Source organism: Panthera pardus, unplaced genomic scaffold, assembly GCF_024362965.1.
Source record: "Panthera pardus isolate Hobbes unplaced genomic scaffold, ASM2436296v1 HiC_scaffold_27, whole genome shotgun sequence".
Lineage (NCBI taxonomy): Eukaryota > Metazoa > Chordata > Mammalia > Carnivora > Felidae > Panthera > Panthera pardus.
This window is the reverse complement of record NW_026526843.1, coordinates 493,209-514,024: the sequence shown is the minus strand read 5'-3', so window position 1 is coordinate 514,024 and position 20,816 is coordinate 493,209. Positions and strand designations below refer to the sequence as shown.

At 39.8% G+C, this 20,816-nt stretch overlaps 1 protein-coding gene across 1 annotated transcript; it reads left to right on the top strand.

Annotated features, from left to right (window-relative positions):
* Positions 1–1,126: 1,126 nt before the first annotated feature.
* On the top strand, positions 1,127–10,900 carry SPRY3 (sprouty RTK signaling antagonist 3). Its single transcript, XM_019439236.2, has 2 exons — positions 1,127–1,337; positions 6,838–10,900. Exon 2 carries the CDS (start codon positions 6,941–6,943, stop codon positions 7,805–7,807), a length of 867 nt encoding a protein of 288 aa, XP_019294781.1. The 5' UTR covers positions 1,127–1,337; positions 6,838–6,940; the 3' UTR covers positions 7,808–10,900.
* Positions 10,901–20,816: the final 9,916 nt, after the last annotated feature.

Sequence of the window (20,816 nt, the reverse complement as noted above, 5' to 3'; positions counted from 1 at the left end):
TAGCACAAAAGAAGGCACTCAAAAAATATTTGTTGATTATATGGCATACTAAAGGCAGAAAGGGAAAGTAAGTTGGGTAATGGTTTCCCAATAAATGATGGATGGATAATTATTATTAGTGCTGAAAAAGTAGAAATGAATGCGGGTAAGAGGTGGGAGAAACCCTGAAACAAAGGAGAAGCTCTGTCTTTCTGACTGAAGCGGCAATCACTCAGCAAGGGCTGAGTGGTTTGGTAGGACTGTGATCGGCAGAGATATTTAAATTAGGTCTCCTTAAAATTGCTACTTTCCACCCCACCCCCATTCCCCTTTAAATTTTGTTTCAGTCATTACCCAGGGACCGGATACAGAGATTCCTATGGGGAGTTCTAATGGGTCGATTCAATTTCAACTGGATGACGCCACTTAGCTAAGCATTAAGAGCTACAGCTCCGGGAAAGCAAACGACACAGAGAGAGGGAGAGAAAGAAATTATAACAAGGAGCAATAAATCCCTTCCCTCCCATCCTCCCCTATAATCCATTCACAAGACCTTCAGAAATCATCTACATTCACAAAACAGCCAGCTAGCTGAGCCGAACACACTGCAATCTCATCCCCCTCCCCCACCCCCGTCTCTGCAGATTATATACCAACACACCCTGAGCTATATAAATAATCACACACTAGCGGTATCTATTGCTCTGTTGAGATACCCTGCGTCTACAACTGCAGTTTCTGCTGCTTTGGTTCATCCGTCAGATTGGAGGAGACAGAGGCGGAGGCGGAGGCGGAGGCAGAAGAGAAAGAGGGGGAGGAGGTAAAGAAGGAAGAAGGGGAGGAGGGAAGGGGGAGGGAAGAGGAGTGGAAGGAAAACGCTGAAGGAGGAGGGGGAAAAGAAAGAGGAGGAGGAGGAGAAGGGGAGGAGAAAGAGGCGGAGGAGGAGGGGGAGGAGAAATAGAAGAAGGAGGAGGAGAAAGAGGAGGAGGAGATGAACAACTTACCCTGCTGAGCTTTCTTTGGGGAATACGTGCATCAAGATTTAGATCTGCATGTAAAATCTATACAAAGTATCTGCCACTACAGGTCTGACTCTCCTCCCCACCCCCACCCCCACCCCCCGCACCATCGTTTTTTTTTTTTGTTTTTTTTTTCCTTCTTTCCGTTTTCTCTGCTGTGTCAGAAAGACCGACACAGAACTATCTCTGTTTCTGGCTCCACTGCCAGTGGAGTTTTCATTCAGACTTTCCGAAGAGAGGTGGAGAAACCTAAAGACTCAGGAGAAGAAGAGGTCTTTTGAGCCAAATGGGGCATTAGTTCTTCTGCTTTTCTCAGCATGGATAAACCTTTTCCTCAAGGTAAGCCGTAGAGATTAGCTCTTAAAGACCCTAGAATTCTTTCTATGCAATGCACAGATTGCCATTCATTCCAGCCATCCTGTGTGTGTGTGTGTGTGTGTGTGTGTGTGTGTGTGTGAGTGTGCGTGTGTGTGCGCGCGCGCGCGTGTGCACGCGTACAAGAGCAAACGCGTGGGTAAAATAAAATGAAAACCATTTAAATGAGATTTAAATGAATCAGCTTTTGCACAAAACTATCTGTATTGGAAATTTATAAATCAAAATGGAACTTCAAAATAACCCTTTTGTATCCAAATGTCAATTTAATTTCTAGCCTGTTGACCTTTAAATGCATTTTGGTGCTTGCCTAAGCCCCTTATAGCGCAGCCTAACCACCCAAGCTGAGGACGTAGGGAGAGCCCGTGCTGAGGCCAGTCTGGCTGCCCAGCGGGCATCCTGTCAGCGTGGGGCTAGTCTGCTATTGGCTCACAAGTCTGGGCTGTGCATCGTTCAGATTTCATCACATCACCTTGCCCTGGGTAGAAATGGCGCAAGCTGACACGGCATAACCCCCTACTTACATTGAGTCAGAGCAATGATTTAGAAATCTCTGGATCCATTCCTGCGTGTGTGTGCACATGTCTCTGTGTGGCACACGGAAATTTTGTCAAAAGTGAGAACCTGTGAGCATGTCCAGTTAGCCAATAGGCATTTGATAGGACCTAGTACAAGTGGTTTATACTCCCTTCCATTCCTGTAGCTAATTATAATTATCATTCACCTCTGCATGCTGCAAACCAAGTTAGATGAACAGAAAACAGACCTTGAACTCTTAAACAGAAAATCTATTTTGAAATGGAAACTATTGTTGCTTTTCTGGGTACATTAAAACCTCATTGTAACATAATGTGCTATTACATGAATTTGGATATACCAGGTGTTAAATCATGTTCCCAACAAGTCGGCTGCATACATACATACCAATAAGGCACAGGCTAGCATTTTATCCACAAGGAAGTATTAGTCTTGCTCCCTGTACCTCTAAATAAACATTTACTGAGACTTTATTCTATGCATTTTGCTTTCTTTGTGTTCTGTTAAGTCTCTGTAGCTGTGAAACAATCTAGATGGTGGTCTGAGTGATTTGGATTTGGAGGGTTTTTATTCAGAGTTGAGGAGTTGGGTAGTGCGGAATTAAAAAACATAAAGGAAGGAGACTAATTCTTCATGAAAGACATTTTGAGACAGAGAAATGCAAACAACAAACTCGGCATAAAAAATGTAGAGTATCAAGATAAGCAGGGGCTTTAAAAGCCCTCCTTTTGTGCCCCTCATTTTGCAGATAGAAACACTGAGGCTTGGGATGGAAGTCACTTGCCCACAGTCACAAAACAAAGTAGAGCTAGAGTTAGGACTACAACTTAAATTTCTTGTATCTTATACAAGGATTTGAGGTTTAAAGAAAGATTCCTACTTCTTAAGTGAACAACTAGCATTTTCCCCAGGATTAGAATTAGGTGAATTCATTTGTTATTACAATTTTTCCCTTTACTGCTCATCACTAAAACACGTATATCTTTAAAAATGCAAGGTCTTAAGACTACAAGACTCTCCAGTTTGAAATAAACTGCCATGAGTCTTAATGAAACTATTAAAGTAATGAATAGGACCAGGGTAGCAAAATGACAAGTTAAGAGTTAAATGTGGTGAGAACCTGGCAGCTCCAGCAAGATGTATGTGGTAGGAGGGAGGCCCAGTCAGTGGCTGAGAGGTTAGTAATGTAAACTATATACAACTTGGTATTTGTAAGGGGGGAGTGCTTTGATAGAGATGCAAATGCCTTTGCACAGAGAGGGATTTTTGGAGAGCAGACTTTGGAACAGTAGAACTAAGAAAACATATAAAGCCATAGCAGAAATTCCCCCTATGTTTGCTTTCAGTTATTCTGAGAACGAGTGTATATAACAGCAGAGCACAGAAAAAAGTAACACACCCCAGAGCTGTTACACAGTAAGGTACAAAACAGCATTGAACCCATGGGAGTGGGAGAAAACAGGAGCCAGGCTCTCCTTCTTTCCCCTCCTCTTCTTTGAAATTGAGGTTGAGTCATATTGTATCAGGAAGGATTTACCAGAGAAATCAGGGCTGTCTTAAGGTATTAGCATAGTAGGGCTTTAGATAGGGAAGTTTTCAACTTTGGTCTCAACATGGCAGATTTTAGGTTCCAGGAAGTACATATATTTTTCTTTCATTAACAAACAGCATTTCTTGAATAGATTTAGCTCTCTAGTCCCTAAGTTGGCATAAGAAAAGAAATTTCTGTTTAGGTTGAACATAGAAAATTTCAGGGCTACAGAAAAACTGTTGAGAAAGCTATGAGCACCTGGCCAGAGTGACTGAGATGGGAGTGGGTTTACAATGCATCATTCATTACTGCAGAGGCACTACGTGACAGAAATCACTAGATCCCACCAATGTGCAGCCAAGACTTGTAATCACCTTGGCTCCTATTTAATAATATTTGATATGCATATTCCCTCATTTAATAGAATATAGAACTGACCAACAGCACAGTTTCTTAACTGTTTTTGCTCACAATGAATGGCCCTTTAATGGGTAGATTTCTGAATCATAAACATGCAAGCAGTAGTAGTTTTTCATCTAATCTATCTGCTGTAGCAGTCTCTTGCTTATTTGTTTCTTAACTTTTTTCCCCTTTTACCTTCCCCTACAGTATCTATTTCAGTTCGTCCTGTTAGTCAGATTTGCAAACAATTTACTATTATTCAATCTTGTTTTATCCTTCTCAACACACTAATTTTACCCAGGTGCCCCTGTCCTGTGTATTGCAGATTTTCCACAGTCCATTCTAATAAAAGATTTTTCAGGGCAGGAAGAAACCATCCGAGTTCATCCTGTTAGTTCCCTTGTAAACAAGACACTAGTACCTCATCATCCCAGACCAATGCCCAGAGCTTCCTTTAATCATCCAATCAGGCATCTCAACTTCTCAGTCTTACGGAAATCTAATCAATATCTAGATACACCTTCTCAACTTAAGCACCATATATACTCTTCTGCTGCGAAGACAGGATCCCCTTTGAACATGGTTCTGAGTCATTTCAATTATGACCTAGATTCCTCCAAGCTTAGCTTTTGAACCTTCTGGGCATGTCCCTGAGATACTTACTGATACCCTTGGAATCCCGTATGATTATCTCTTGTAACTTTGAGGCCTTGTATATCTTCCTTCCAGTTGTTGATTTTTAAATTTCCAATATGATTTGAATCTAGTTTCCTTTGGGAAATCAATGACTCTAAAATGCATCCACTGTATTTGTTACTGTTCTTATAACAGACACAAAGAGCCCCACGCATTCTTTATCTGATCAATGGGGAATAAATCTATTTCTTATAAATTTGCCAAAAATAATTCTCTTGATTCAAAGCTTCTAAATCCACATATCCTTCAAGTCAGCTGAACAACGTTTCTTTGTTTATTTAGGTGTTCCAATGAAAACTACTTTTTCCTTTCCAAAACTAAGATTATTAGTCTTCACAAAGTACAGCAAAGGTAGACGTTGGACACTTCGGGGGCTATGAGTCCAAGTAAATAAAAGAGACATAAATTTTGCTTTTGAGTGCCCAAATGAACAAGGGCATGTTGCTTAGTTTACCCTCAAGGATTGAAGATGTGGAAGGTATAGACGAAGATTTTTTTTTTTTTTTTTTGCCAAACTTTGTAGTTACAGAATAATAGACGAAGGTATAGACGAAGATAGGTTTTTTTTTGACAAACTGTGTAGTTACAGAATGATAGACCATAATAGGGTTCAGTCCTTCAAAATCACCTAGTTTACCCCTATAATTATATAGACAGTGAAATTGAGGCCCAAAAAAGCAAGTGATTTGACAAAAGTTTTATAGATATTTGAGCCTTAGAATGTCCACAGTGTTTATCTGCATTCTCTTGTGCTGCATTAAATAACACAAAAACAACTAACTAAAAAACGAAATTATAGTCAGACTGGTTCTTCTATGTGATGTGCCAGAAAGTTATTTTTAACCAAATTAAATCTTCTTTTCAAAAAATGAACAGATGTAAATTCAACTAAACAGGTTTGCCTGGGGATATAGCCTCAAAAGGCAATGAGTCTGGTCATATTATTAGCCACTGAGGCCTTTGGCATCCATATTTCTCCTGTTATTGAGCTTTGGACACATTTCAGTGCCGTGTTTGCTTGCTTATGGAAATCTAATCAAGCACTATCCTCTTTCACTTGTTCATTTCTATTACTCATTCAAGCTTTGCATTCTATACAGTAGGGTGAGTAATTGATCTATTTTGAGGAGGCCTGAAATATGATGGATTTCAAATGTATGCTTTATTCGTGCTAGTGTTTCCTAGGTCCTAATGCCTCCAGGATGACTCTGGGATTTGTGTTTAGGTTCTCTTGTGTACACCTTTTTGGTTGTTCAGTCTTCCAGGTGTTGCAATACAGCAATCTACTGTTTGTACAACATTTTCCTCATAGTCACCATTATCAGTACTAGGCTCAATCAGATCCTTCAGAAAATGACCAGCCACCAGTTCCTGATTGTGGTACAATGGAGACACAAGCACATATGCTTTCTAGATATTCAGCTTGGTTTAGATCTGATATAAGAACATTGTTGCTCTTTAAGAAAGCCAATTTACTGTGTAAGGTAAACATAGGGAAAAGCAGTTGAAGTAGATTCTGCCTAGTAAATCCCATCAATGTAGATTTGACTTAGGGTAGTAATAGGTACAAATACAGGTGATAATTCAAGTAATTCAGGGTTCATTTTTTATGGCTCCCTCATCCCAAGTGTTACTCCCACATGTACAAAAGGGTTTTTTTTCCTATTGTTCTACAGATAGCCTGATTTTTGCCTTCTGTGTCTCTGCCATATCAGTGCCATTATTACATCTTGCCTGCCTATATTCATTGAATCAAGCAATTCCTTTCTCATCTGTTTATTTGTGCTTATCAGAAATTTCACTGAAGGGAGAATTTTGATTGATGATACATATATGTTCACCTGTATTTATGTCTCATACGTACATACTCACACAACTTCTCCTGGAAGACTTGTGAGGCTTTTTCTTTTACACTGGCATTGCTTCAGGATGAAGCCTTTGCATTTGAAATTAGGTTCCATTTTTATTATAATTGTGAGGCTCGAGGCCTAGATTTCTGTGTTAGCAAACATCTGAATGAGATAGCTGCTCCTGTGACCCTAGTCATATGATGCAATACAAAAGGAATCAATGATCTGAGCTTTGCTCCCAGAATGCTTTATAGCCTGGATAAGTTGACCAGATTTGCCTGTAAAGAAGTAGGCAAGGTAAGTTACAGAATAAAGGTGTAACATGAGGACTACCCTAAAGTAATTGAAGGTAGTGGTAGAGGAGACAGGGCTCAAGCTTTGTTTAGCTCCCTGCAAAGTATTCAGGCCGATGTGTTCTCATGTGTTGTTTGTGTTTCTTCTCTCCTAGGATTTTCTGATGTGCCCTAACGTCCATGTAACAACAAGGGCTCTTTATCACCACAAGTGCCACCCTGACCCAAAACCACTCAGAACTCAAGAATCAAGGCAAAATGGATGCTGCAGTGACAGATGATTTCCAACAAATTCTTCCTATCGAACAGCTGCGCTCTACTCATGCTAGCAATGATTATGTGGAACGGCCTCCAGTCCCCTGTAAACAGGCCCTCTCCAGCCCTTCCCTTATAGTGCAAACCCACAAATCTGATTGGTCCCTGGCTACCATGCCTACTGCTCTTCCCCGCAGTCTCAGCCAGTGCCATCAATTGCAGCCCTTGCCTCAGCATCTGAGCCAATCTAGCATTGCCAGCTCAATGTCCCATAGCACCACTGCCTCTGATCAAAGGCTCTTGGCCAGCATTACCCCCTCACCTTCAGGCCAGTCCATCATCCGAACCCAGCCTGGAGCAGGGGTCCACCCAAAGGTTGATGGTGCTCTGAAGGGAGAAGCTGAGCCATCGGCAGTGCACCCCAGTGAGCACCTCTTCATCTGTGAGGAGTGTGGGCGCTGCAAATGTGTCCTTTGCACGGCAGCTCGTCCTCTCCCCTCCTGCTGGCTGTGCAACCAGCGTTGCCTTTGCTCTGCTGAGAGCCTCCTCGATTATGGCACTTGTCTCTGCTGTGTTAAGGGCCTCTTCTACCACTGCTCCACTGATGACGAAGACAACTGCGCTGATGAGCCCTGCTCCTGTGGGCCGAGCTCTTGCTTTGTCCGCTGGGCAGCCATGAGCCTCATCTCCCTCTTCCTACCTTGCCTGTGCTGCTACCTGCCTACCCGTGGATGCCTCCATCTGTGCCAGCAGGGCTATGATAGCCTCAGGCGACCAGGCTGCCGCTGTAAGAGGCACACCAACACTGTGTGCAGAAAAATCTCTTCTGGTAGTGCACCATTCCCCAAGGCCCAGGAGAAGTCTGTATGACCTTCCCACAAAATGGATCCAGAGCTTTCTCTTTCTTAGCCCCCATCAGTAAAGTGCAGGCCTCATCTTTGAAGAGGGGGAGGAGGAGTAAAGTAGCCAAAGTTAGGGCCTCACCAGTTTTGCTCCTGCAGTGTCAGGGGAATGGCCAAGTACATCCTGGTGCAGGATGCCTTGTTCTTGCTCACAGTATCTATCCCACTCCTCTTCAACCTTTTTACACCTTGCCGTTTTAGCCCTGTGGCTGTCATGGCAAATTCAGGTGATATATAGGCATGACATTTGGACACCGAGGGCTGACAGAGCCCGCAACGTGGAGGTTTAGGGGCTCCCCAATATAGTGCCTCTCGATGCAGGCTCTGAGCGCCACTCTACTTTCCACAGTGCCTTTGGAAACTTTCTTCTAAGATGGTTTTCACAGGTCCATGTGGAACAGCATTCAATATTCCAGGGAATCTGATCCCTTCTCCCTTGTTTACTGCCCTTCTCTTCTTTAGTCTCTTTTTCTCCCTGTCTCCTCTTGTTCTGTGCTCCTTCCCCCTTCGTTCCCAGTCTCTCTCCTTCTGCTTTTCCTCTCTTTTCTTTCTGTCTCCCTTCCTTCTACTCCTTTGCTCCCTCTCTTTCAGACTAATCCATTCTCTACCTGTATTTCTATCTTGTTTGATCTACCTTTGTCTCTCTCTACCTGACTTTCTTTCTCTACTATGTCCGAAAGTGCTGTTTTTCCATAGGTGTTTCCTTTGACGCCAAACTTTGCTATGCTATACTATTTACTAAATTTTATTAAGGGAAATGGATTACTGTAATGAACTGATCACTAGCAATAGTCTATATCCTGACACGTGTGTGTGCGCTCATAACCACACTCACCTGTTTGTGAGCATATGAGGCAAAATTATCTTACATTTCCAGGTTTAACTAGTTGGAGTTTTACTCCCTTTCCCGATAATCAACTTATAGTACTGACAGATTCCACTAGCATGCGGAGTAGGATAGTAAATCAGGATGCTCATAACTTTGTATGTCTGACCCAAGTGCCAAAGGCAGACGTGCTTTATAGCTAAATGAACAAAGCAAAGGACATTACAGAGGTCTGTTCTCTCTTAGAAGCTAACTGCCCTGAGACTGCATGGCTCAGGCCTTAATTATGGACATAAAAAGTCATAAAACTTTAGAGCTGGAAGGAATCTTAACTGTTAATCTAGTTCAATGCCCTTATTTTACAGATGGGAAAACTGAGGCCTGGGGATAGGAAGGGATTTTCCCAAGGCCACACACTGAGTTCATAGCAGAGTTGGGACTGGAATACAGGCCTTCTGACTCCTAGTTAAATCTCTACCCTACACCACATTGAGTCCTGGGACTTTTCTCGTAGGACTCTATTAACAGTAACAGAAGGCCATTGCCATTCAATTTTCTGGAACCATGCCAACTTAGTGTACTGGTCTTTATGCAGTGCATGGTGGGTAGCTAATTAACTATCAGGTGTTGAGGCTGCCCCCAGTGGACATCATCTTTGGCTCTGTCACCTGTAGAAGCTCAAGTGTGGAAAAAACAAACAAACAAACAAACAAACAAACAAAGAATCCCTAACCAAGCTGTACCTTCGCCTACTCTTTGCTGCACACATTGTGCTCACTCCTGGCTTTGTCTGCAATGGCAATTGCCTGAAAACCTAAATTTCAGCAACAGTGGAGAACTGAGATGAAAGACATATAATGCAGAGAACTGACTTCTCTTTTAAAAAATACCAAGAGCCTGTGTTGTGAATCCACTTCAATGGGAAAAGGCTGCAGTGGGGATGGCAGGCTCCTAAAGACAGCTGTTGTTAAAGACACAAGAATTAGATCCAGTTTCCCTCTGTAAGTGAATCCAAAATTCACTAAGGAATTCAGAGATTGAGGGCACTTGCTTGAAATCAAGGTGCTCCAACTTAGTTTAAGACTTCCAGACTCTGACTTTATATATCATCTCTTTTAAAGTGTGCATGGATGTGTATTGCAGAGTGGAGAGGTGGAGCGAAATGTATGGTCATACACAGGGGGAAGAAGAAGAGAACATCCATATCTCTTTGTTGGATATATACTATAGAAATACGTGCCACTCAGTTTTTGTTGGTTCTGAATCTTCCTGAAGTATACTGACATTTGGGCTGTACACAGCCTCATACTTTCACTTTCACCTCCTCTTCTAGAATTGCTTTGCTCTATTTTTGTATATATAAATATGTTATGATTATTATTAATAATGTTAATGATATTGCTGCAAATGGTGCCATATATAAGGTTTGGCTTCTTGGAACATTATAAACCCAAACCAATACCTGTAACCTCTTATGTTGCTTTCAGATCTTTCAATTTTAAGTAACTTTTGAAAATCTTACAAGTCTGCCTGATTGAACTTTGACTTATCTACCTACCCCTAAAGCTGTGCCCAGTTCTCTGAGTCCAGCTGGATGGTGATGAGTAGCAACACACACTTCTCCCCGCTTCTGCCTGAAATTTGCTTAGAGCTGAGATATATAAGGATTCTATGACACTAGTGCATTGTTCCTGGAGCTAAAGTTATTCTATGGATGTTTGCTTACTAGTATCAGGGCCCAAACTAACACAAGTTCCTCCTCTTTGATAGCTCCTTGATATCCCAATCCTGCAGTCCTTACTCAGGCAAATTGTGCACTGCCAGAGGGGCCCTGGGCTCTGCCATACACCCAGAAGAGCTCTTCTCAGTGTGTTTCTAAATGGCCTTACACTTGGTAGAAGAAACTGAAGGGTTACTCAAATGCAATTGCAATCTGCAATCTGCTGCTGAGTCAGGGCTTTCACTTGTGTCCAAGTTGGCCTGATACGGGCTGCATCTGGTTTACGTATAGATGGGTCCTGTTGGGGTATGCGTACAGATGTGTGAGTGTGCATTTGCGTCCCTTCTGTGAAGTTATATATATGTATATGTATATGTATAGTATATGTATATGTATATATATATGTGTGTGTGCGTGTGTGTGTAAATATATATATTCACACATCTCTATATATTTTAATGTATTGCACATGTATATTTAAAATATATATGAAAGAACTCTAAATCCTGCAGAAAGCCTCTGTTTTCATTATTTTCTACCTTGTGGCATGTACTGTATAAACAGGAATATTAGAGGGTGTTTCCTGCTTAGCATTTTTTTTTGCAGTCATCCATTACCGCCTTATTCTACTGCTTTCCACATATTGGTTCCCTGATACATCTCATATGGCTTTAGTCAAGAGTTCTCCTCTAATTCCAGCCCATCTTCCTCATCACAATAGCTATAATAAGTATAGTGAACACGTATATAGTGCTTACTGTATTGCTAAGCACTATTTTAAGCACATTACCTATATTGGCTCATTTAATTCCCACATTAACTGTAAGATGTAGGTACAATTACAATTGCCATTTTACAGATGTGAAAACTAAAGCACAGAGAGGTTATTTGAACTGCTAAAGGTAACAATGCTTATAAATTATGGAGCTAATATTTGACCCTAGGCTGTCTGAGTCCCAAGTCCCTGCTCCAGAGTTGGGTGTAGAAGTCTGGAGGATAATGCAAACTCTTCTGGTATAACAAGCCCCAAACAGTGAACAGTCCTTTCCCTAACTGCAGTTCATCTGCAGCCTAAAACTTGAAACAAATGTGCTCCTATGTTAGGAGTGAAGCAATAATTACAGACATCATATATGTCTCTTGCTTCCCAAGATGATGGCATTATAAACTTCTCCACTATTCCCTTTGAAAACATGTTTGCAGACAGTTGCCATTTTTTCGGGCAGTTTACAGTGTAGAACTAGTAGGGAAATATTGTGACTTGTGCCAGAGAAGTTTACGAGTTTTTAAGACTTTGACCTTTTCTTTATAGGCCCAGAGAAAACTAATTTGATTTCTTTCTGCAGAAAGTAGAACTAAAACTATTTCTGGAACTTGAGATTAGTTGGAATTGTTAACACTTAAGTTCATTGATTATACTGAGAGCATTTTTCTGATTCAAATGTAAGCAATCCACTGATGACCACTGTTCAGTGTAATACCTTACTTTTCCCATCACTGCCTTCATACTGACAATCCTTTACCCTGGTATTATTTCAGAGCCATAAAGACTCTTAAAGAACATCTACCCCAATGTCAACATTGTATAGTTGGAGGAAAAAATGCATAGAGAGGGAATAAAACCTGTCCAAAGTTACACAATTCTGAATTTGGGTGGAATTATGATTTATTTATTTTCAGAAATCTAAGTTTCTTAGAAAATAGAACTTGAAGCAAAAACTTATGTGCAATTCCAGGGAAGTAGGAGTAAGGAAAAAGAGTAGTGAGGAAGGAAGGAAGGAGAGCAAACAAAAAGGAGTGTATCATTGTGTTGTCCATAATCAGTTTCATGCCAAGCTAATTTCTCAATTTGTTATGACTGGCCATATTACATCTCCATACAGCCCATCTGGGGGACTAAAGGAGAAGAATTTATCTCCTGCCTCCTATCTCAATAGTCAAATACCTTCCCTGTAAGATATTAACTCCCCTACACTTCTGTGTAGTGCATGTGTGGATGCCCAAGCAGGTACCTTGGCATCTCATACGTCAGGAGCAAGGGGTAGCAAGTGTGTGGCTATGTGTGTACTATAGGGAGACAAATGAACTTGAGAACCTATGTATTCTTGACTTGCTTTGAAGGGCTTCCTTCTATATGGAAATGAAGTCCCTGGTTCAACTAGTGGAGAAACAAAGTCTCAAAATATCCTTCTTCTTAACATAAAAAGAAACTTTATCCTAGTGAACTCTTCAAAAAGTATGTCTAAACCAATGCATGTACATGCACTTGTGTTCACTTAAGCTTCATCAGCATAATAGCAGGAAAACTGGTCAAGTTATTAAATTCAGGAAAAAATGGCTAAACAAGTTATTTTGCAACATAAAAATAAAACATTCTGTTGGTCAACTGAATTTTCTCTATTTCAGCCACTAATTATGATATATAGACACATTCTAAGAGCTATACTATCTCTTATTCTCATACTCAATAATTCCCCGTGCCCAATAGACTATGCTCAGATGAAGTCAAAGCATCTAGTTAATAGAAACATCCCATTGATATAGTTTTATATCTATGGACAGTGTCATTAAAGCATTGGAATGCATTCCACTCATTTAATTCTTGCTTTTTTTATGTAAGAAAAGATGAGCATAGGAGAATTCTGAAAGTTTTTCATGGTGAATAATGAAACCATGTCATCACTCCAAACAATACAGAAAACTCTCCTTCAGTGACATCTACTTTAGTAGAGTCCAGTGGTTACTTCTCTGTTCTCATGCACCTGACTTACTAGTACCATTTGACATAGCTGTTCATTCTGTCCTCATAAAAACACTTTTACCACTTGGCTTCCAGGATACCATATTCTTCTGGTTTTCCTCCTACTTCACTGTCTGCTCCTCTCTATTCTTTACTGGATACCCTCATTTTCCTCACCTCTTCATATTCAAGTATCTCAGCAATTGGTCTTTGAAATATGCTCTTTGGGTACCATTTACATGATGACTTTCAAAATTGTATCTCCAGCCTGGACTGCCCCCTTGAACTTCTCACTCATATATCCAACTGCCTATTTCACATCTCTACTCTGATATCTAGTAGGAATTTCAAACATAACATGTTCAAACTTATTTTTTCTCTCTTCAAACCTGAACTTGGCAGCATTTCTTATCTCTTTTAATGCCAATTCCAAACTTCTAGTTGCTCAGGTCAAAAAATTTTATACTTACCCACTAGGCGTTTTATTAGTTATAAATGTAGCTAAAATTCTCAACCTCCAAATCCTCAATTAGTCTTTTATTCTGATGATTTATCATGTGGTCATTAGTGCCCCTTTTGAACCTCTGGCCTAAAGTTTGATAAGATTGAAATCCTTGGTCCCTTTATCCTAATCTAGGCCCACATCCTTATCTTGACCATTAAATTGATTAGCACACTACCGGTATTGCTGCTTTAAAAGGCCAGAATGACAAGACACATAGCCCTCAAGGAAAGACATCTTGAGAATGACACTGCTCATTGTTTAATCTTGCTGTTATTACAATCAATGTTATATATGTTGCTCCCAAATGTACTGGCTGGCCAATCTCCTGGAAAAGTAGAGGGTAATCTTGACCCACAAGCTGTGATTCTCCAACTACTCGGGCAATGCTTTTGACTATACCATATAATGGGCATGTGTCTGATGGTAAAAGCCACAGATGACAAGGATCTGGAAATCCCCAAGTCATCTAAGAACTAACAAACACTGTTGGTGCAGATTACTAAGGAAAGAAAGCAGAGACAATCACTCAGGCAAACACCCTAGTTTTATTAATATAGGGCTTTGACTTCAATTCACCTGTATGTTTTTGTACTGTGACAAGATGAGTGAACTATACAAGCATTCTGAAGGCTCATTTTGAACCTATGTTCTAAGGCTTAAACTAAAGGGAGACTGAATGACTCAATTGGCCCTTTTCTCTTATGTCCACTTTGTAATCTTAACCTTCAAAGTCCCACCACTCAGATGACAAAAACAAAACAAAATAAACAAACACTAAACTAAAAAGGAAACCCAAGGAAAAGAACACTACTTTTTATAATGCCAGAGATTAGTTGGGTAACAATTTTACTCTGTGAAAGGGTCCCTTTCCTATGGGAGTGAAGACCTCTCAAGTAGGAGAAGTCTCTACACCTATATTAATACATAAGCTATATTAAAGGAAATAGAGGAAAAGTAGTGAGGAGTAATACTAAAGGCAGGTTGAGAAAATTTTTTTAAAAGGTTAAGAAAATAAGTCACATGAAAGAAAAAGGCTCTGTAATCACTTTGTTTCTCTCACCTAAAACTCCATTTCACCAGCCTCTTGGCACAGTTGTATCCTTGAACTCCTTTTTGTCCTTGACTTTTGTCAGCACACTTCTTTCTTTTTCAAGCTCCTGTACCACACACCCACTGGAATGATTCTGTGAGTGTGTGTGTGTGCGTGTCTGTGTGTGTGTGTGTGAGAGAGAGAGAGAGAGAGAGAGAGAGAGAGAGAGAGATGGATGGACACTTGAGATTTCCCTTAGAGGTTCAGAGTTAAGAGTATGCCCATTAACACTCTCAGCTTTTCAAACTCCATTCTAGAACATGCCCCCTAGTACCTAGATCTTACACTAAATGACAAGGTTTCTCTCCTTCAGAAAGAAATACCAGACTGGATTCGTGGCTTTCCCTGGATTGGCTTCTTCTCAGTCAATGTGTTGTTGTGGAAATTATAGTACCCTGAGACCAATTAAATCAGAATCTTTGGAATTGGGGCTGAAGAATAGACTTTTTTAAAGCTCCCAGGTGATTATAATATGCAAACAGGGTTGAGAAAGCCTAATCACTTCACTCTATAAATGCAGATACTGAAGCTCAGAGGGGGGAAGTGACTTAATCATAACCACACAGTGAGTTATAAATGAAGTTAGGAGTATGAGAACACAGGTCGGCTGACTTCTAGGCCAGAGGTCTTCTCTTCATACTTTACTGCTTCTCTTTCTATCCTGTGCCTTGTGGACTTTTGCTTTTCTCGTTTGTAAAATGAAGATAACAAATCCTAGAGATTTTGTGAGAGTCATTAAGACAGACACATTTTTTAATGTCTAAGTTTCTGCACAAATATGAAGGACTGTTATACATGAGTGAATTAATATACAACACATATGTGAAGCTGAGTCCATAAAACAACATAATGAAAGTTGTTTTCTATTTTTTAATGTTTTATTTTTGCGAGAGAGAGCATTAGTTGGGGAGAGGCAGAGAGAGAGGGGGACAGATGATCTGAAGCTGGCTCTGTGCGGACAGCAGAGAGCCCAGTGCAGGGTTTGAACTCACAAACTAACGAAACATGAGATCATGACCTGAGCTGAAGTCTGATGCTCAACCAACTGAGCCACCAAGCGCCCCAGTTGTTTTCTATTTTAATCAGTCAATTATTTGGATATTGTGTATACCTAATAACATGTGTCAAGATGGAACACTTGTGTGGGTTGTGTATCTTTAAACTGAACTTGGTGTCAGTGACAAGAAATTAGGAGTCGATGACAGAGGTCATTCTTTTCTTTCTCTTTTCCTCACTGGAATAGAGATTTAAAAAAATTTATAAAAGCAGTGGAATATCTGGGCTACTTGTAGTCAGTCAACTACAACATGGCCCTGGGACTGAACTAGCCCAGGGTTTCTATTAGACTTGAAGATTCCATTCCTGAGGACAGTTAAGGGCTGGAGAGAAGGAATAAAAAACGGGTGCCTTTTCTGAAAGCCAGGATATATGAAAATGCAGGGGGAGAGCTGCCCATTAGGAGGAGCTACTGTTATAGAAGCAAGAAAGGAGGGATGAGGTTTTCCTATTTGGCTGATCTGAGGAAGTAGATTATTTGGGGCTATAGTATCTCCAGAATAATCTGTAACCACAAGGAACACATTTCCTGAATTTCAGGGCCCTAGAACAGAATATCTAGACCCATTCCTGTCTTATCCATCCCAGATATTAGGAATTTCCAGAAGGGCCACTTCTATTCCCCTAGGAGTCATACATCTGGCTACTTGTTTATTTGGTAAAAATGGAATTCTGTACCATTTATAAAATGGAACTCTTGTGTCTTCCTTATTTTGAAAGTATAATGCACATTCCTCATTCATCATTTACTTTTTCCAATGATTTTTAAGAATTTATTTGAAAGTTATTTTTAAATACAAAATACATGTATTTAACAAAGCACTCCTTTATCCTTTTATTTCAGCCATGCTAATAAATTAAAAACAAGCCATGATTAAACTAGGTATTTCTATATGTCACATTACAAACTAGTTTTAAAAATCTATTTAGTATATATATCGTCATTTCATCTTGAAATGCCTGCTTTTTAAGGTGGAGGCAGAGAAACAAGGAATTTGAAGGAGTCAAGAGGCCTAAAAGCACAGTGATGGGCATTTATAATGCAGACCTGCCTCAGGCAGGGGTTACCTTTCAGGTAATTAAGTGGTGATGACCTGCACTTAGGAAAAAATGGGTTGTTAGAGGCCATGTTTCAGGGGTCTATGATTCCCTAGAAAATATAAGCCAAAAAGCTACTTGCTAATAGCTACACTGCCAATGAAGTGCTTGTACTTTTGCCTGACAACAATTAATACAAAAAACAAGGATGAGCTGCATATTATAGCATGTGGACAGAATGAGAAATCAGATTGTCTCTAGTTCCAAAGGAATGATCAATGTTGGTTGTGGTATTAGCCATAGGCATTAATAGTAGGGACATTGAAATCTCTTTCAAGAGAACTTCAAATAAACAGAATGGAGATTGGGCCTGAGGAGAATAAAGGGTAATTACTCCATAAAAGGCTACAGCATAAGCTGAAGTACATAAGCAACACTGAATTTAGAATCAGAAGATAAATGCAATAACACATAGGACAATATGAGATGGTAGAAGCCAGCCTTGATGAATTTCATCCAAAGAATTATAGGTTGTGCCATCATGTGCTACTTGCCTTTGGTAGGTTACTTAGGCTTTCTGTGCCTGGTTTTGAACCCAGAAACCACGACTCTAAATATGTTTCGCCCTTAACTACTACAATCAACTTATATTCAGTATAAAAATGGCTGTATCAGTAGAGTCATAATATGTCCTAGCTGATCAGGCCCTCTATCCTAACTTACATTCCCTCAAAAGCCTAGCAGAGCCTGAGACAAGGATTTACATGCAGTTCGTTTACTTGGCAAGATGACTCAGGAAACAGGAAAGGGGACTGAGAAGAATGAATCAGGAAAGGAGTGACCATCAATTCGAGGGTATATTATTAATCTGTTTACCACTGTAGGCAACTGTGGACTATTCCCACTGAGGGACTCTCTTTGGAACTATGTAGATGCACTTCACAATTTTCCACCAGACATAAAAGGGAGGTGTATTTATCCATCATATTTTATCTCCCATTGACCAAAGGTGATCTGAGAGAGTATTAACTCACTGGCACTTGCAGGTTTGTCCATGAACTAAAATCACTAAGCAGTCTCTTGCAGGTGTTCTACCTGGTGATAGCAGAGAAGCCCCATGGCAGGAAGAAATACTATAAGAAACAGCTGAATGAGGAAGCATCAAATTACTCCTGCATACAGCTGCACAGTAATGTCCTGAACAAAAAGATGGTCCAGGAGTATGTGAAGTGTGGCATAAAGGATGTTCAACACACCCTCCTTCTTGAAACACATTCTTTACTTGTCATCCAGCACACCACACTCTCCTAGTTCTCTTCCTGCCTCAATCATCTCTCCTTTTCTAAGTCCTTCAATGGTTCTTCTTCATCTCTCTGAACTCTCTGATATTAGAATGCCAAAAATTTCAGTTCTTAGTCTTCTCTTCTCTTCCCTTCTCTTCTCTTCCTCTCTTTCTCTCTTTTTTTTTCTCTTCATCTCATCTCATCTTATCTCTACTCACTTTTTTGGTGATCTCATCTACTCTTGTGTTTATGTAACATTTTTATATACACACAACCCCTAAATTTATACCTCTATCCCCAAATCTCCCCTGAATTCCAAACTGCTTTCTTAAAATCTCCACTTAAAAGTTTAATAATGATATACAACTTAACATATTTAAGAGATAAAACTCCTGAAAACTGCTGCTCTCTCAGTTTCCCCCCATCTCAGTAAATGATGACTCCATTCTTCCAATGACTCAAGCCAAGCATTTTGAGGTATCCTTGACTCCTACCTTTTTCTCATATCAATAGGTCAACAAATACTGTTAGCTCTGCCCTAAAAATAAATCTAGAATTTGACCACTTCTCTCTATTATCACTACTACTTTCTGGTCTCATCCACCCTTATCTCCTCCCTTGATAACTGCAGCAGCTCCTTGATTCTACTCTTGATGCCTCCTCCAAAGTCCAATCCCAATAGAGAAACCAGAGTGATTGTTCTAAAGTTGAAGACTGGATCTTGTCATTATCCTGTATAAAATCCTCCAATGATCTTTCAATTCCCTTAGAATCAGATTAATAATTTTCATCATGGTTATAAGGCTCTACATACCTGCTCTTTTCCTGATATCTACATGACCCACTCCCTCACTTAAATCAGGAGTCCACTCAAATGTCACTTCCTAAAGAAGACCTTCCATGGCCACCCTAAATTGGTAGTTCCTTCCTCTCATTGTTAGTGTTATTGTTGTCATAGACTATAATTCCAAAATACATTATCTGTGTTTCTAAATGAGTAACATTTATTTTTAATCTATAAAGGTACAATTTACATCATTTGGTGTACAATTCTTTGAGTTTTGACAAATGCATCAAACTGTATAACTACCACCATAATCAGGATACTGAACTGTTCTATCACCCTTAAAATTCCTTCATACAAATTCTTTGTAGATAACTCTTGTCTGCAGCCCCTGGCAACCACTGATCTGACTTCTGTCTCTATAGTTAGGAGTTTCATGAATGTCATATAAACTGAATCATACAGTATGTAGCCTTTTGAATCTGGCTTCTTAAACTTGACATATTTGAGATTCATTTATGTTGTATGTTTCAGTAGTTTGTTTCTTTCTATTGTATTCACTTGCAATTTGAAGGACATTTGAATTGTTTCCAATTTTGGGCAATTAAGAATAAAGTTGTTCTACATATTCATACACAGGTATTTATGTAAATATAAGTTTTTATTTCTAGTGAGAAAATACCTACGGTGTAGGTATTTATGTAAATATAAGTTTTTATTTCTAGTAAGCAAATACCTATTAATGGGTCATATAATAAGTGTATGCTTAACTTTATAAGAAAATTTCAAACTGTTTTCCAAAGTGGCTGTACCCTTGCTCACCAGGAATGTGTCGGAGTTCCAATTGTTCCAAATCCCCCTCAGCACTTGATGCTGTTACTTAAAATTTTTTTAAGCCACTTTAACAGATGTGTTAGTGGTGTCTCATTCTGGTTTTCATCGTATGCATGTTTTTCTTTAAATTATTGAGCATTCTATAATATATATCATACTTGTTTAAGGTATTTGTCTTCTGATTGCATTATCTCTAACATTTCTGTGTCTGTTTCTATTCTATAATTTTCCTCCTGGTATGAGTAACATTTGCATGAATTTTTCATTGGTTGTTAGACTATGAGAATTAATATTTTTGGACAATGGAATTTGTTGTCTTTTTTAAAAGAGTGTTAAAGTTTGATAAACTTTTGTATCAAGGTGATTTCTTGGAAATTTCTTTTTTTGAGAGAGAGAGAGAGAGAGAGAGCACATGGAGGGGGGGTAGAGGGAGAATCTTAGGCAAGCCCCATGCCCAATGTTGAGCCTGACTCAGGGCTCAATGTGGGGCCTGATATCATGCCAGTGGGTTCATGACCTGAGCCTAAGTCAAGAGTCAGACACTTAACTGACTGAACCACCCAGGCGCCCCTGGATATTTCTTTTTTTAAGCTCTGCCAGGGAAAGTCTAGATATCCTTTCCTTATGGCTAATTTTCTAAGTCTAGATATCCTTTTCTTTATGGCTATTTTTCTAAGGTGTGACTCTTTTTGTGGTTTCCACTGAATGTCCAACATTTATCAGAGGTATTTTTACTTTGGCTTGTCAGAACTCAAATAACTCTCAGCTCTGTGAACTCTGGGCATTGTTATTAGATTTGCCTTGTGGAGTTTCATCCCATACATGTGTGGATTAATATTCAACCAAAGACCTAAGACAACTCATATGCAGATTTCTGGAGAGGTTTTTCCTGAGTAATTCTCCCTCTTCAGCTCTCCACCCCCAAAGTTGTAGCATCCCAAGCATCCTCAAACTCCAGTTTCTGTCTTCTCAACTTAGACTGATGTGCTATGCTTGGTATTCTCCTAGCACTACTATCCAGAAGGTGTCTCCAAGCACAAAATAACTCCAGGACCCCCTTCAATTGTTTTCCTTGCTTTGGAGGCCACAATCCTTTGCTCT

Coding starts and splice junctions, on each gene's coding strand:
- SPRY3 (XM_019439236.2), top strand. CDS start 6,941: ATGGATGCTGCAGTGACAGATGATTTCCAACAAATTCTTCCTATCGAA.